The 14,348-nt window shown below is 30.2% G+C and overlaps 1 protein-coding gene across 3 annotated transcripts in view; it reads right to left on the bottom strand.

Annotated features, from left to right (window-relative positions):
• LOC126863588 (intermembrane lipid transfer protein VPS13A-like) overlaps positions 1-14,348 on the bottom strand; it is a 15,867-nt gene extending 1,519 nt beyond the window's left edge. The window contains exons 1-50 of one of the 3 annotated variants that reach the window (XM_050613854.1): positions 14,060-14,346; positions 13,885-13,992; positions 13,664-13,790; positions 13,458-13,605; positions 13,183-13,394; positions 12,931-13,105; positions 12,402-12,874; positions 12,101-12,322; positions 11,922-12,034; positions 11,610-11,818; positions 11,057-11,223; positions 10,865-10,982; positions 10,493-10,789; positions 10,244-10,376; positions 9,921-10,151; positions 9,709-9,848; positions 9,544-9,641; positions 9,280-9,479; positions 9,025-9,204; positions 8,594-8,953; positions 8,125-8,508; positions 7,881-8,047; positions 7,545-7,806; positions 7,372-7,438; positions 6,906-7,243; positions 6,685-6,826; positions 6,326-6,618; positions 6,093-6,261; positions 5,828-6,019; positions 5,512-5,753; positions 5,177-5,438; positions 4,959-5,113; positions 4,694-4,896; positions 4,295-4,631; positions 3,974-4,186; positions 3,427-3,903; positions 3,070-3,339; positions 2,651-3,004; positions 2,393-2,572; positions 2,193-2,327; positions 1,973-2,124; positions 1,744-1,912; positions 1,480-1,673; positions 1,206-1,392; positions 1,003-1,131; positions 810-927; positions 622-745; positions 497-563; positions 265-410; positions 65-191 (exon numbers count right to left, since the gene is read on the bottom strand). In XM_050613854.1, coding sequence (XP_050469811.1) covers positions 65-191; positions 265-410; positions 497-563; positions 622-745; positions 810-927; positions 1,003-1,131; positions 1,206-1,392; positions 1,480-1,673; positions 1,744-1,912; positions 1,973-2,124; positions 2,193-2,327; positions 2,393-2,572; positions 2,651-3,004; positions 3,070-3,339; positions 3,427-3,903; positions 3,974-4,186; positions 4,295-4,631; positions 4,694-4,896; positions 4,959-5,113; positions 5,177-5,438; positions 5,512-5,753; positions 5,828-6,019; positions 6,093-6,261; positions 6,326-6,618; positions 6,685-6,826; positions 6,906-7,243; positions 7,372-7,438; positions 7,545-7,806; positions 7,881-8,047; positions 8,125-8,508; positions 8,594-8,953; positions 9,025-9,204; positions 9,280-9,479; positions 9,544-9,641; positions 9,709-9,848; positions 9,921-10,151; positions 10,244-10,376; positions 10,493-10,789; positions 10,865-10,982; positions 11,057-11,223; positions 11,610-11,818; positions 11,922-12,034; positions 12,101-12,322; positions 12,402-12,874; positions 12,931-13,105; positions 13,183-13,394; positions 13,458-13,605; positions 13,664-13,790; positions 13,885-13,992; positions 14,060-14,200 — 10,107 coding nt within the window. In that variant the 5' untranslated portion in view covers positions 14,201-14,346. Of the gene's footprint in view, positions 1-64; positions 192-264; positions 411-496; positions 564-621; positions 746-809; positions 947-1,002; positions 1,132-1,205; positions 1,393-1,479; positions 1,674-1,743; positions 1,913-1,972; positions 2,125-2,192; positions 2,328-2,392; positions 2,573-2,650; positions 3,005-3,069; positions 3,340-3,426; positions 3,904-3,973; positions 4,187-4,294; positions 4,632-4,693; positions 4,897-4,958; positions 5,114-5,176; positions 5,439-5,511; positions 5,754-5,827; positions 6,020-6,092; positions 6,262-6,325; positions 6,619-6,684; positions 6,827-6,905; positions 7,244-7,371; positions 7,439-7,544; positions 7,807-7,880; positions 8,048-8,124; positions 8,509-8,593; positions 8,954-9,024; positions 9,205-9,279; positions 9,480-9,543; positions 9,642-9,708; positions 9,849-9,920; positions 10,152-10,243; positions 10,377-10,492; positions 10,790-10,864; positions 10,983-11,056; positions 11,224-11,609; positions 11,819-11,921; positions 12,035-12,100; positions 12,323-12,401; positions 12,875-12,930; positions 13,106-13,182; positions 13,395-13,457; positions 13,606-13,663; positions 13,791-13,884; positions 13,993-14,059 lie in introns of those variants that run through there. The other 2 variants (XM_050613855.1, XR_007688931.1) reach the window with 2 other exon arrangements.

Raw genomic sequence — 14,348 nt, 5'->3', positions numbered from 1 at the left:
TACATTTATATCCTTAAATAGGAATAAGCGATCAACTTATACATTGTGTATAGTAAACAAGTACCTTGTTTACATGCAAGATAAGTTTATTGTTAACTACTGTTGGAGGTGATAGTAATTGATGAGTCTCTAAAGTCCATTTTACATTTAGGGATCCCCAGGTACAACCTTTTTCAATAAAATATAATCGCCTATAAACAAAATACAAATTGAAAAGAAAAGTTAACGATTTATGAGTAAAAAAATTAACTTTCATATACATACTGCAATGAAACAAGAGCTATATGTTTTCCATCGTTTGATAAGATAGTATGTGCCCAATATGTGTCTGTTTCAATACCTGGATTCTTATTAATTACACTCAGAAGATGCATTCCTTTTGCCTTATGCATCGAAAATATTTCAACTCCCTAATAAAAGGTGAAAGAAAAAGGGTTGAATTTATTTTAATCGAATTTCTATTCATAAATAATATTTTAATAAATTTATACGTTACCTTGTAAGGATTGATATAGCGCGGTAAACGTATACGAGATATGAACTTATGACCTATTTCTTGTGCCCTGAAATGCATAGTTCAAATGTAAATTCAACTTATGTATAACACTTTATCAACACTACCTTTTTATAATATCCGCTATTACTTTTGAATAAGCTTTTAAAGAGGAACTTTCAGTATTAAAAAATATCGACGTTTTCTTCCCCAAAGTTTTGAAGAAATATTTCAATTCTTCTTGATGAATACCTGCAAATGTAATTATGCAGTTAAAGTTCTTATAAATTAATAAGATAAAATGCTTTTTACTCACTGCTAATAAAGGCAGTTACTAAGCTGCAGGTTTCTAGTTCAATTTCTGTAGCAAACGAAGTACGAATTGAAAGATTCAAGGGAGGAACATCTTTATTTTGAATACACGGTTCCTTCATCTAAAATAAAAAGTGGTATCTATTGTTTACCTTAATATCAAGCAATTAATATTTCTTCAGTTGTATTTAACATACCTTAACTATACGAGGTTCAATGTTAAAATTAAAGACTGATATTTGCGTGGTGTCAGGGGTAGCATAACCCAATTGACACGCCACTTCGTAACTTAATTTTTCTGCTATTTCGTCTCCACATAAAATCAACTGAAAGATTCGACGTGTATAATACTTAGCATAAAAAAATTGCTTCCTTCAGAACATTTTCAATTCATACTTACTGTATTAGATTCATAAAAATTGTCTCCTGGTGATCTAAAGTTGTAGCCACATTGATTTCCTAAGACTGTAGTGGAACGAATCAAAACATGAAATTGTTGCATAGTTTGAGCCACGTAAGATCGTGATAGATCAAACAGAATTTCTTTAGTGTTAATTGCGATAAAGTTTCTTTCATAATATGGAAGCCTAAAATCCAAAGAAAGATATATATACAAAATTAACAGAATATGAGTATGTTATATATTGCTTTTTAATATTTAAATATTTTCGTACCGAAATTCAGCGTGTTTTTCAGACCCTCCCTTCTCAGAATATTCAAAAATAAATCGAACAATATTCTTATAATCTGCTATATCACTAATGTTATAAATGTTAGGTCTTTCTGTATCAGCCAACAATATTAAGCGTATTAAGATTGGAGAAATATACATATGTTCTATCACATTATTCCTTTTAACAGTTGTCTTCTGCAATTTATGTGTTATTATAAATTGTAGTTATGTTAATATATTAATGATGAGAAGTATATATATTTACATTGTTAGCTTTATTGGAAGGCAAGATATGAATGGTGGAAACATCCTTTCTTAGTTTTGCTGCAATAGAATACTTAGTTTCTGGTTTTTTTGGAATTAAATCGATCAGAGAAAGAAGAAAGCCCTCTTGTAAATTCAGATCAAATTCTCTAACTATGACACAAATATTCCTACAAAATACATTTGATTATATGCATAAAATTGATACAGTATTAGCAAGAATTACGTACTTGTAAACGTTGTAATTTAGTTTCCTTTGTTTCAAACATGTAAATTCTATACAGTGCTTCAATTTATGATTGCCTGCATATTTAATGATACTCTTTTGCAAATTTGAGTACAAAATCACTGGGAACGTAGTATTACGAATTTGATTATCCACCTGAAATAGCCAATTCAATAATATAACTAAATAATATTAATTGAAGATGATATTATGATAGTACATACCTGTATCCTATGAACATAGCCTTGTAAATAAGTGAGTGACATAGACTTCCTGCAATGCAACCAAATTCCTGGAGAATAGGTCCTTCTTAATTTTCCGAAGAACGGTTTGGTCATGTGCATTTTTACAAGATCAACCTGAAAGTTCATTATTTATACTTGAAATGTTACATTTAAATTGATAATTTGTAGAATGTACTTACATCAATGAAATTTTCTAGCTGTGCTTTTTTACAAGAATTTACATACTTGCTCTCTATCCAAGCACTCAGTTCTAAAGATAAACTCTTCCATCTCTTGTCAAAATAAAGTTCCCAATGAGCTGCAGAATCTGTTATGTTAGCATACACTAATTCTTTTAGATTCTCATTAGATTTTGTTATCTATAATCATGTTAAATTGATTATCTAATAAGAAATATCTTTTCTGCCATTTTAATTCATTAATATGTATATACTCACAATACTGATTCCAATACCAGCAAAAGAAAGAAATACCTCCTTTTTACTAGGTTCAGGATCGACTATACTCTTCGCTTTTAAGAAAACTGTTTCCTGTTGAGTAAATAACAAGATTCTTTGATTTCCTTCCATGTAACTGACCCAATAAACTACCGTTTTATTTTCCTGTGCATTTTTCAACATTGGTGACTTTATATCATTGTCGCAATCATTGCTTTCGTTATTAAAACTTCCAGATTTGCTTTCCAACCAAGTTAATTTATTGTTTTGAGATTTAATTGAAGAAGTAGAGGATACTCTGCTGTTAGAGTTGTCAATGATTACAAGTGGTACAATTTCTTGTCCATATCCATCCTAAAAATGAAAGAATCATCACATATTGTATTACATTTTGTAACAAGATATAAATTATATTTTACCCTTTCAAATCTTGCGTTGTATCCAGTTCTTTTATTATTGTACACATTCCAAATGAGTTCTCTGGACTTGGTGGGATCGTCCCATGTATATAATAAACTTTGGAATGGATTTATCAGAACTACTTGACCCAAATTACACTGACTAATTTTTAAAAATAAATCATCGCAAAAGTTGTCTATCCTTAAAGGTATATCACCCGCCATGTATTTTTGGAATGTAACATGATATGGAGAATTAATACCACCTTTGATTTCTACACTAACTGCTGACTATACATAAACGAGTATATCACTTATAGTAATTGAAATCTTTCTATATATATAATTTCGTATATAATTATGTATTCAAATACTCACTCCATTATCCATTCTTAATACAGTTTTCCCCACATGTGTAATACCAAAGTGTTGTGATACCAATTGACTGTTTCTCCACTTTATTCTCATCTTCATTGATTCCGTAACCGGCCAAAATGGTAAACTTTGTCCAGAAAGAAGATCATTCCACAAATCTGCTTGATCATTTTCCTCCATAAATCTAATGGTTCTTTTCATCTTGTTAGTAATATAGAAACATGGAAGAAACGTGATAATCTTCGTGAAGTTAGGGGAAAGACGAGAACTTTCAATCTCTGTTAGAATTCTGTACTTTCTTCCTCTTTCTATATCTTTGCACACAATCAAAGACATGGAAGTAATTCCTTCCAATCCAAAAGGCAAAGACCATTCAGATTGATGAGCTCTCAATCTGACTGTAGTCTTTCTATTATTCTTCTGAGAGAACACCATCAGTTCTTCTTCTGGTATCTCGTTAATTATATGGGAGTAGCATTCCTGAGAGTATTAAATTATTACATATAAAGTACGTATATATTATAGTTGCGCTTTGAAACAAATTAATTACCTGAATGTATAAAGGTAGTCCGGATTTATTTATCATCCAATATTGAGATTGAATAACAATATGCCAACTTGTAATTTTACACAATTCTATACATAATAAAAATGGTTTTGCCGATTCTAGCTCGCTATCAGCGTTCATAACAACAAATTTCTTCCCCAAGTTCGTGTTCAGTTTTGTTGTTCCAGTCCAATATGCACCCAAATAATTTTGAATCTTTGATGGCAGAAAAAATTACAAACAACTTAGATCAATTGAACGCTTTGTTATATTAATATACGATATATATTATTATATAATACGATATTTATATAATATACATACCTTAAAAGTAAATTGGACATCAATATTACAACTCAACGAGTGCATGTTTATTCTTTCCCCTGGTTCAATTTTTACTTCGTAATTAATAGCAGGTATATAAACATCTATAACGAATGGTAGTTGATTGTTGAAAATAAAAGGAGGATAAATGTTTATCAAATAATTCGGTACGTGACAACTTGATTTCGCGATTACTGGAATTTCATTACAAGAAACTTTGACGTAAAATACAGAATTACTTTCATCGTCCTTCATTTTGCAACATATATCCTTAATCACATTTATTGTTGCACTTAGCTCTTTCCAGTAAATTCCTTCCTCGCTTACCTGATATTTTCTGAAACAAGATTTATCTTGTAATGTCAAGTAACGCCCTTGCTGCATTTATTTTCTACTTACTCTAAATAAGCAGGCAGTATATATATAGGAAAATGATAGGCTATGTATAAAGGAATGCTATAAGTGGAATCAGGTTCGATGATTGTCATCCTGATATTGTCATCAAAAGGATTTGTAGGTTTACCGATACATGTGAGTCCCAATTTATCCAACAATGACTTCTTGTAATAAAGACCCAATGCGTACGAAGTCTCATTGCGAAACTAAAATGAAAATACTCCTAAAATAAAATCATAATGAAACAAGAAAAAATTATATACTTTACCAATAAAGGTGATCGTACAGTAATTGTACGATATAAGTAATTATTAATAGTAGCTTCTATGATCAGGTGATAGCGCACATCGTGTCTGATAGGTCGGAGTGGAATTAAATTACACCCCTGCCTTTTAGGACAGTATACCAGTACATCCTCAAATCCTATGATTGTGATAAAAAAAGATAAAGATACTTCATTGATAATATATTTGCATTTAAGAATACCTTTAAAAATGATTCGTAAAACTTCTCCAGTAATTGTTTTGTATATACTGATTGAAGAATCTTTCTCAAATATTTCCTGCATTGGCATTGAATGATTCTGTAAATTTGTGTCAGGATCAGCAAAATCCATTTCATTGTCAACTAATTGCGGACTTGTAAGTCCAGAATGAGGCTCCGCTTCTGGACTGCTAGGAATACTTGCAGATGGACTAATATCATGGTAATCTTGACTGACAATAATTCGAGTTGCGTTTTCGTTATTCTATGATGAAAGAAGTAGTCGTAAAAATCATCTTCTTTAAAAATAATGTATTAATTGAGATAAATGTACTGACTTCGTCTGGAACAAGAAGCTCTATTCGGCTCTCATGACCAATATCGTTTTGAAGATTTAATTTTTTCATACTAGTAGGTACAATCGGTATTCCACTAGTGGCTTGTTTAAATGCGTTCATGATAATATCTACCACGATAATTAAATTTGGCGTAATTACTACATTGAGCTTTTCTTCCGTTGATACGATAATGTATACCGCTGTATCGTTTGATTTTATTGATTCGCGGCCGAGCGGTCCAACTGGTGATTAAAAACCTATTATAATAACAAATTTATGATGATTAATTGTAATAATTGTTATAATGAATCCTTACAAGAATCCGCATTGCACTCCGGTGTCAATTCTAATCCTTCATCTTCGTTTGTGCTGGTGTCATCACTATCACTGTCCTCATCCCCACTACTGTTACTATTGAACAAATAATTAGAAGTTCTAGTTAACTTTTTCTGTCCTTCTTCATCATCTGTATCAGAGTCTTCTTCATATGTCGAATACATTTCTGTCTCTATAATGAAAACATATTTAATAATGTATTTATTAATCTTAATTATGTGAATAAAGAATTTAGTTTTAAGTACCACTTGATTTTGCTACATTTAAATGGTCTGGAGTTATAAAAACCATATCTGTAACATCCTGATCAATATTTCTAAAACTCTTTTTCTTGACTTTTGAAGCATCCTGTTTTATATGTTGGTATGAATCGGTTGAATTTGAATTTATCATGAATGCTTCACCATGACGCATCTATACACATAGTAAAGAATATAAAACATAAAAATTTATTACACTCATGTGTTACAAAAGTTACCTTTATTGTAAATTCCCATGGTTTGTAATTCATATCATCTTCTGAGCACAAATCAATCAGAGGTTCCCAATTTTTGTAATCCATATTATAACAGAATGCATGAATTTTTACATTCGATTCTAGATTAAAATCATTGAACCAATCATTAATAGAAATTGTAATTGTACTCTCCATTTTTATAACAGAAAATCGTTCCATTGCATATTCTATCTCTAATAGTAAACATAGTATTAATGGTTTCACATTAAAAGTTACCACTCGATCGTTACATTCATAGATTAGATGTGAATCATCTGTAAAATACAATCTATAAGAACTATTTTAATCCTACAGAAATTTGTTTGTACAATAAAACTTACCATCATGCAATTTTTTATATGGTACGTTCGAAATTTTCTTTGGTGTCCACAAATTAGTGTGCATGTTAAAATCTTGATTTGCGAATCTGTCTTCTAGTTTCACATTGATACTATCTATAAAGCTTGTAGCTTCATTCAATATCTAAATGTGTATATACAATTTTATAGTTATTAAACTTTATGAGAATAAAAAATATTATAATCTATATTATAATACTTGCATTGATAAATGTATGTATAATTTCTGCAGAGACGTGAACATCAATTTTATTCACTGCGACAATATAATTGACATTGAATTCAGGTGCTTCTTCTTTTCTACAAATTTCAATATCACAGGGACATAATAACCAGAAGGGAATATGATGCGAGTAATTCCCTTGTTTCTTTGATTTGGCACGTACGTCAGTTAATGTATAAACGATCGATGATGAGCAGCTATGTCTACTACTCTCGATCGACATTTCTGCTTGTAATAAAATCATATGTGCATTGTTTGCTTTCAAATCTCCGAAAAGCAAAATCTCAGGCTTATGTATCCTTACAGATACTGTAGCATCTAAATTATATAAAATATTAATGTTTAAATAATTGTAAATAAACTATTTGCTCTTTCACTCTATAATTATTATATAAATTGAAAAATACTAATAAAAACATTCAACTTTAATAAATATGTGTAAATACCTGGTTCTTCTGTAAAATATTGAGCGTATTTTAATTTATTTTTTTCTGTAGTAGTAACATCTCTGTTCTTGATTTGATACAAATATGTATTGCAAGTATTATTAAATTAGTTATCTACTTATATATAAAGTAACTTATATATAATAGCTTAAAGAAAATGTTCAATTACTTACTGTTGTAGAACTATTATTTTCGTATCCATGATTAATAATTCCTTCATCAACTTGATCACCCGGGAAAGAATCCATAATATACCGAGTCAGATGCATCACGAATGGTACCGATAAGTTTATTCTTACTTCCTGAATAAGTGCATCGTAACATTTTTCTCCAGCTGGCGTACGAGTATACGTAACATCAACAATAGGAGACATTGAAATGGATATACAAGATTCAGGTTGCATTCCTATTTGTCTTGCTGGCGATTGAATTATCCTTCAATCCAAAGTGAAGATGTTATTTAACTACGCTAAAAATATACCAAATAGAAAGAGTATAAATATACGAACTTTCTGATAGTCTGAGAATCTTTTCGAGTATCTTGCAAAAGACAACTTTGAAGAGATAATTTCATCTTTAAACTTCTATCACTGTAAAACGCATATGTATTAATTATCTCTCCGAACATTAGTCTACATAAGCCGTGATTCAAATCACGAACGGGTGAACTTAATACCTGAAATAAATTTAAAATAGATATAGATCATGTGTGGTAGAATAGACAAATTAAAATAAAATTAAGTGATAAATTACCTCCTCTGAATCTAAAAACAAATTTAACTGCAACCCTTCTAAGCTTAATTTGGTATTAATTTCACATACAGAATTTTCATTATGTGTGAGAAAATCTTCCAATTTCTTTACCATTGCTTCTTCATTACTAAATTTTTTTAATTGGCTCATCATTGCAGATTGCGTTTCGTTATAATATGTATCTTTGAATAAAATAATTTTGGATATGTTGTCTTTCCACACTAGTATACTAGACTTTAAATCTCTTTGGCTCAAATTAATATATGCAAAATCCATAGAACCTTGTATATTAAATAACCCATATGTTTGAAATTCCATTGCACTGCGATATTCTGTTTTTCTTTTAATATCAAAACGAATATGTACCGGTTCGACAATTGGTTCCTATGAATTCATCATTTGATTAAATCACTTTATTTAAATATTATTTAGTTCTTAAAAAACTACTTTTTCAAACATTAAATCTTACTTGGATTTCTAGATCACGACTGAGTGTCATAATTGCCCTGGACACAGTCATATTATTTAATTTTACTAGAATATTATCAATTATTACTTGGTTTGAGTCACTGCTGGGTATTTTAATACTTAGAGTAGAATGATCACTCTTCTTGAAGAAATTTTCAACTGATAGTGCACCTGTATTTAATACCAACAGACTTGGAACTTCTTTACGCTGTGGCAACAAAAATATGGGACCTTGAATATCAATAAATATATGCAATTTCGTTGCACTTTTTTTGAATTCTCCAATCCCATTCATGAGTTTCTTAACTAAGTATTTCTTAAATTGCAAGAAATACGTAGAAGTAAATGGCGCTAAAAAATACTGTAAGAATGAACAAAACTTTATCATTACTGTTATGATATAATAATGGTATATAAATATGAAATGTATACCTTCAAATCATACAGAATTTTGCAAATAAGTACACAATTCATTCTTCCAATGGAAAGCTTAAATGTTCCATCCGACATTACATCATCTTGCTTTGTATCGATGTCCGAACATGTGTATAATCTTGGCATATGTCTCACGTATTTTAAATCAAAAACCTTATCCTCCTCTGTAGTTAAAATCTTATAAAGAAATATTTAAAATTAAGAATACGCGAAATTATATTTAATAATATGTCTCATAAATTTGATGTTTACTTTAGAATAAAGTGTATCCTCGCTCAAATCTTCAATCGATAGATGTCTAAGATGTACACGCAATACCATTCTTTCATTAGCATTGTAAATGCAATCGTTTTCCAGTCCCAAGACTTGTATTTCTATTAAATCTAAATCCTTATCGCAAAATCTTACCACTAAAGCGCTTAGTCGAGCAGAATAATTCAATTTGATAGCACCTAAAAAAAGATAAAATGTTAAGATTATAGACGATGAATTTATAATAATTTTATTATTCTTTACCAGGTGGGATAGGTGGATCGTCTTCTTTCGTTTTCCAATGTGCAATTTTGTAGCATATACTCTCCGCGAAGTCGAGAAGATTATTGTTTTCAAAAATGCTAAAAAACATCTATTATTCAGATTTTTTCTTATTAAATATTTAATAATAAAGATATTAATACTTACTTAGCCAAATTATACCAGTATTCTCGTATTTTCAATACTGCAGGTCTGTGGAGATTTATATTGATGTTCAATATATTTACGACAAGAGATCGTTCAATACTTTTGAAGTGGGATTTGAAATCAGGACAGTTCGATTTGACCTACAAAATATATTAGTAGGAAAATATGAAGTAAACAAAAAAGACTTAATTTCATCGCACAAATTACAGTACCTTACGATACGATATAATAAAAACTTCGTGTGGCTCTTCAGTAGATATTAATTCTAAATATGATCCAGTTACTCCAGCATTTGTTTTATCTACTAAAAGAATAGATCCTACACCAAATTGTACAGCAGGTCCATACTCCATTATCGCGGTTTCGCAATACAACCCATGCAATCTTAAATTCAAGTAAGGTTCTTCTCTTCCATAATGAATAATTCCCAAATGAACTGACAGCTAAACATTTGAAAATATCATTGAATATATTACAAAATTGATATTTTAAAAGATACATAAAGTCTAGTGAGAAAGATCAATATATATAGAACCTCTCCAATAGCAAATCTCAACAAGAAATTTATGTGATTATATGGAGATACGTTGTCATCGAATCCAGACAGACTTATTGTCTTTGATAGTAATTCCAAGTCTTCTTCACTGACTTCAGAAGACACAACACTTCTGTGATATGAAAAAAAGAAATTTTATATATAGTTTGTTTGTAATAAAATAATTGCATTTTATCAAAATATTGAAGAATACATTTTGTACATTAATATTTAATCTTACTTCGTTACCTATCGAGTTTTTGAACATGATTCGTCAAAAGTTCCTTAGACACATGCGTGATTTTATTTTGTATCATTTCAATCGATGACAGACATACGCTACGTTGCACATTTTTAAGGTCTTTCATCGATATGAAAATTTTGTTCAAGTTTTCTTTACAAGCATATTGTTTCATATTGCCCCTGTACTTCTCTACATTCTGTTGATATGCCAATAGTAATAAATTCAAGAAATGAGCAATCAGTCGTATTTTATTTTCTGATAAATTAAATTTTATACTCGAAATGGACACATTGATTTTAATTCTAAAAAATAATAATATAAATAATATATAAATACAATAAATCTGATCTAATATGCCCAAAAAGATTAGGAGGTACCTTGGTAACTGATGGTATTCTGGTTTTATACTACATGAAATAGTTGTAGTTGCTTGTATCTTTGGTAAAAAATGATACTCAGAATCCTTCTTTTTTCTAGCTGACCTCCAATCATCTCCTATAATAAAATAAAGAGTATTTGAGATAAATGTATTAAGATTTGGAAAAATGAATTTTAAAAAAAGCTAGTACCTGAATGACAAAATAGTATTTGTGCTCCAGAAAATTCAATATGTATTCTGTCGTAAAGTAATTCTTCCAATTCCATAAGTGTCGCATCTTCAAGTTGCAAGTTTATAGACTGTAGTTCATTAGACAAACTCATATTACCAAAATCCATGACAAGGATATGTCCGCCTCTAAAATTCCTTTGTGTTACTTCCAGATCCAAACAAGCTTAACCGTTTGAGTCCCAAGCAGCGCGATCATGCTGTTTAGATTTTGTGTCGAAAAGTCCCAGTACATTTGAACGTTATTGACGACTGACGGTATTTTGTATTTTATTGTTATCCTCTCAATAATTTTTATTGAACAAAACTTGTAAATTAATAGTACGCATATATAATGATATAGATGTATCTCATAAAGTAACAAATATGACGAGCACTATTACACCGCTTGGTTCTCTTCGCAATCGATTAAAACAAGCGCTATCGCGCTGTTAAGGATTTCTCGACCTTGTTTTTTCAATGACCACTGGGACTCAAACGGTTAAGAATTTATTAATGTTTCACATTATACGCACTTCTGTATCGATCCTTGTTCAGGAAATATGATGTATGGTCCTTTAATGTCTACTTTGAAATTAATCCGAAGCGTTTGAGAAACAATATTATCTACCAAAACCAGATAATTTCTTTTTATATATTCGTACAATTTATACGTCCACAAAATTGTCGTTTGCATATCCGAATTATTAAGTTTGAAAAATTGAATAATTTCTATCATGGCATGCTAAAATTTAATAAGGTATCATTTTTTTATGATGCTGATGAATTAATATTGGATGGATGAATTAACATTCCTAAATACATTTATCTTATAAAAATATTATTACATGATAATAAGTCACTTCTATAGCTTCCAGCTTTATAGAAATGTCGAAAGTTGGATCCACGTTTTCCCCATTCTTTTCAAAATCTACTGCCAAAAAGTTAGTTGATACATTCCCTGTAAAAATGAGTAATGATAAAATTAGTGGTAAATTCTAATTCCTAATAAAGTAAATTCTGATACCTGTCAAAATATTGTCGACCGTGATTAATGGCACTAGGTCACCTTCTGCAGAAACGCCTTCGATTACAAAACTCTCAGCTCGGGCAGACACTTTGAAAGCAGACATCAGAGGACGTATTTCAACACTGGTTAAGAGCTGAGTTATAGTTACAACAAGAATTTCTCTATTATAGCTTAAAAGACTCAAACAGCAGTTTGCTAAAGTAAAATTGAATTTATAATCTGAAACAGAGTATAAAAAGTTGTCTTTATCATATATGCATTTATTTTGATTGTGAATTTGAGACAAATTCTATTGTACCTATTGGTTGGGGTAGTTTTTCCAGTTTTATCTTCCTTCCTGAATCATTAGTAATATGATGCAATGATGGTTTAATTTGTTGTCCTTGTGTATCATTATTTTGTACTTCTTTAATCAATGTTGTGTTTTCTAGTACATTTTGTAATGAAATACTGGTATTCATACTTTGATGTTTCTCTTCAATCGTTTTATTTTTCAATTCCTGCTTAGCATGCTCTCTAGCTATTACCATGTTTAAAATAGTCAGACAATCTTCATATTTTTGTAAATCCAGTTTTAGTTCTGTATCATTTGGTCGCAACAAGTTCTGCAAGCATGCTTCTTTATACTTTCTGTAGTTTTTCCTGTGTTCACTAACCCTTGACCATGTATAGGGTCTTATATTGTAATCTAAAATGGAATTGTAAGCATACTTCCACCAAGCTGTTGGATTTTCCTTTACATTATCGTTTGGACGATATTTTATATATGGTCTGAAATAACATAACAATGAATAAAGTCAACAAAAAAATGCAATCAATATACGTACTTATTGATTATCGCACGTGACAACGAATTATAAAGATGACAAAAAGTAATATATTGCGCTTTGGAAACTTGCATTGCCACATCATGAAGGACAATATCAACCAACATGCGAGATGTTTGTGTCTCATTACCTTTATGTATAATTACTTTTATCTTTGCAGTGAATGGTTTTAGTACTACAACATAACATTGTTAGTTTCCTTACTTATATTTAAACACAAAGTTACGTTTACAAATAAAATTGTAAACTTACAAAATTGGAACTCTTTGTTCTTCATACCAAAGGTTTGTAAAGCTCTGTGCATTGTACTTTTCCATGCTAGAAGACTGAACATATTCCAATCGCATTGTGTGCTTGTAAGAGCAGATTCTGTGTCATAATCCATATATATGCTTAAGGATTCTGCCCTTATTAATTGGTAAATTGTACTCAAATTACTAGCACAAACACCAGGTTTCCATTTACTACAATTTGACATGAATACATATAGATACTGAGGAAATAATAACAGGAAATTAAATATTTACCTATTTGTAGTCATAACTGATATACTTTGAATACAGACACCACAAGCACATAGAGATCCATTTAGCTTTTCTTCATATCTAATATGTACATTATTTATACTAATTTGGAAATTTTTTGTCACAGATGCCAGCAAATTATCAAATAATTCTAAAATTAATTGTAGAAGAAATTAGTGCACACACTTTATCATACATATATGAATTACCTGTTTTGAACGCTTCATCTTCCTTTAAATCTTCTAATATTTTCTTTTTTTCTGCCCTTATCAACTTCTTTTGTACTTCTGCATCATATGGACCATAAGCAGCAGGCACAGCCACTATATAAATATCCTTTAAGCAGAGTTAACATATTGTATCTGAATGCTTTTTGATATTAACTAAAACATACCACAAATAAAGAAGAATTTGTTACTAATTTGTTTACCTCGATACAAAGAATAATTGGCTGAGAAAATAATCCAGACCATGGTATCTTTAAAACAATCCTTCCTATTAGACCAATTTCCACTTTAATAGGCAGACCAAATTGATACTACAAACCAAAAGATATTAATTACCTTCATATATTTTATTATTTTATAAGAGAAAAATTTGCTTACCAGAGCTTCAGGTTTTAATTTAAGATCGGTAAGGCAAGTATCGCCAGAAAAGATACCAACGTTGAACTGTTCGGTATCTAAATCCTCGATATACTTCCCCAAAAGCCGATTCAAGAACGCCGCTATGGCACCTTCGAACATTGTTCCGCATTTAACTAAGTCTATTATGTTGTTTACTTATTTGCATTTGGTGCTACACGGTTTTATATCATGGATTCATCTCATAACCTTAAGAAATTCGCAAAATAAATTCCGTCATGCGCGAAACTTGAGGATTTTATTGATCCCG

Source organism: Bombus huntii, chromosome 3 (assembly GCF_024542735.1).
Source record: "Bombus huntii isolate Logan2020A chromosome 3, iyBomHunt1.1, whole genome shotgun sequence".
NCBI classification, from domain to species: Eukaryota; Metazoa; Arthropoda; class Insecta; order Hymenoptera; family Apidae; genus Bombus; species Bombus huntii.
Note: the sequence above shows the minus strand (reverse complement) of the source record. Positions and strands in the feature narration are given on the sequence as shown.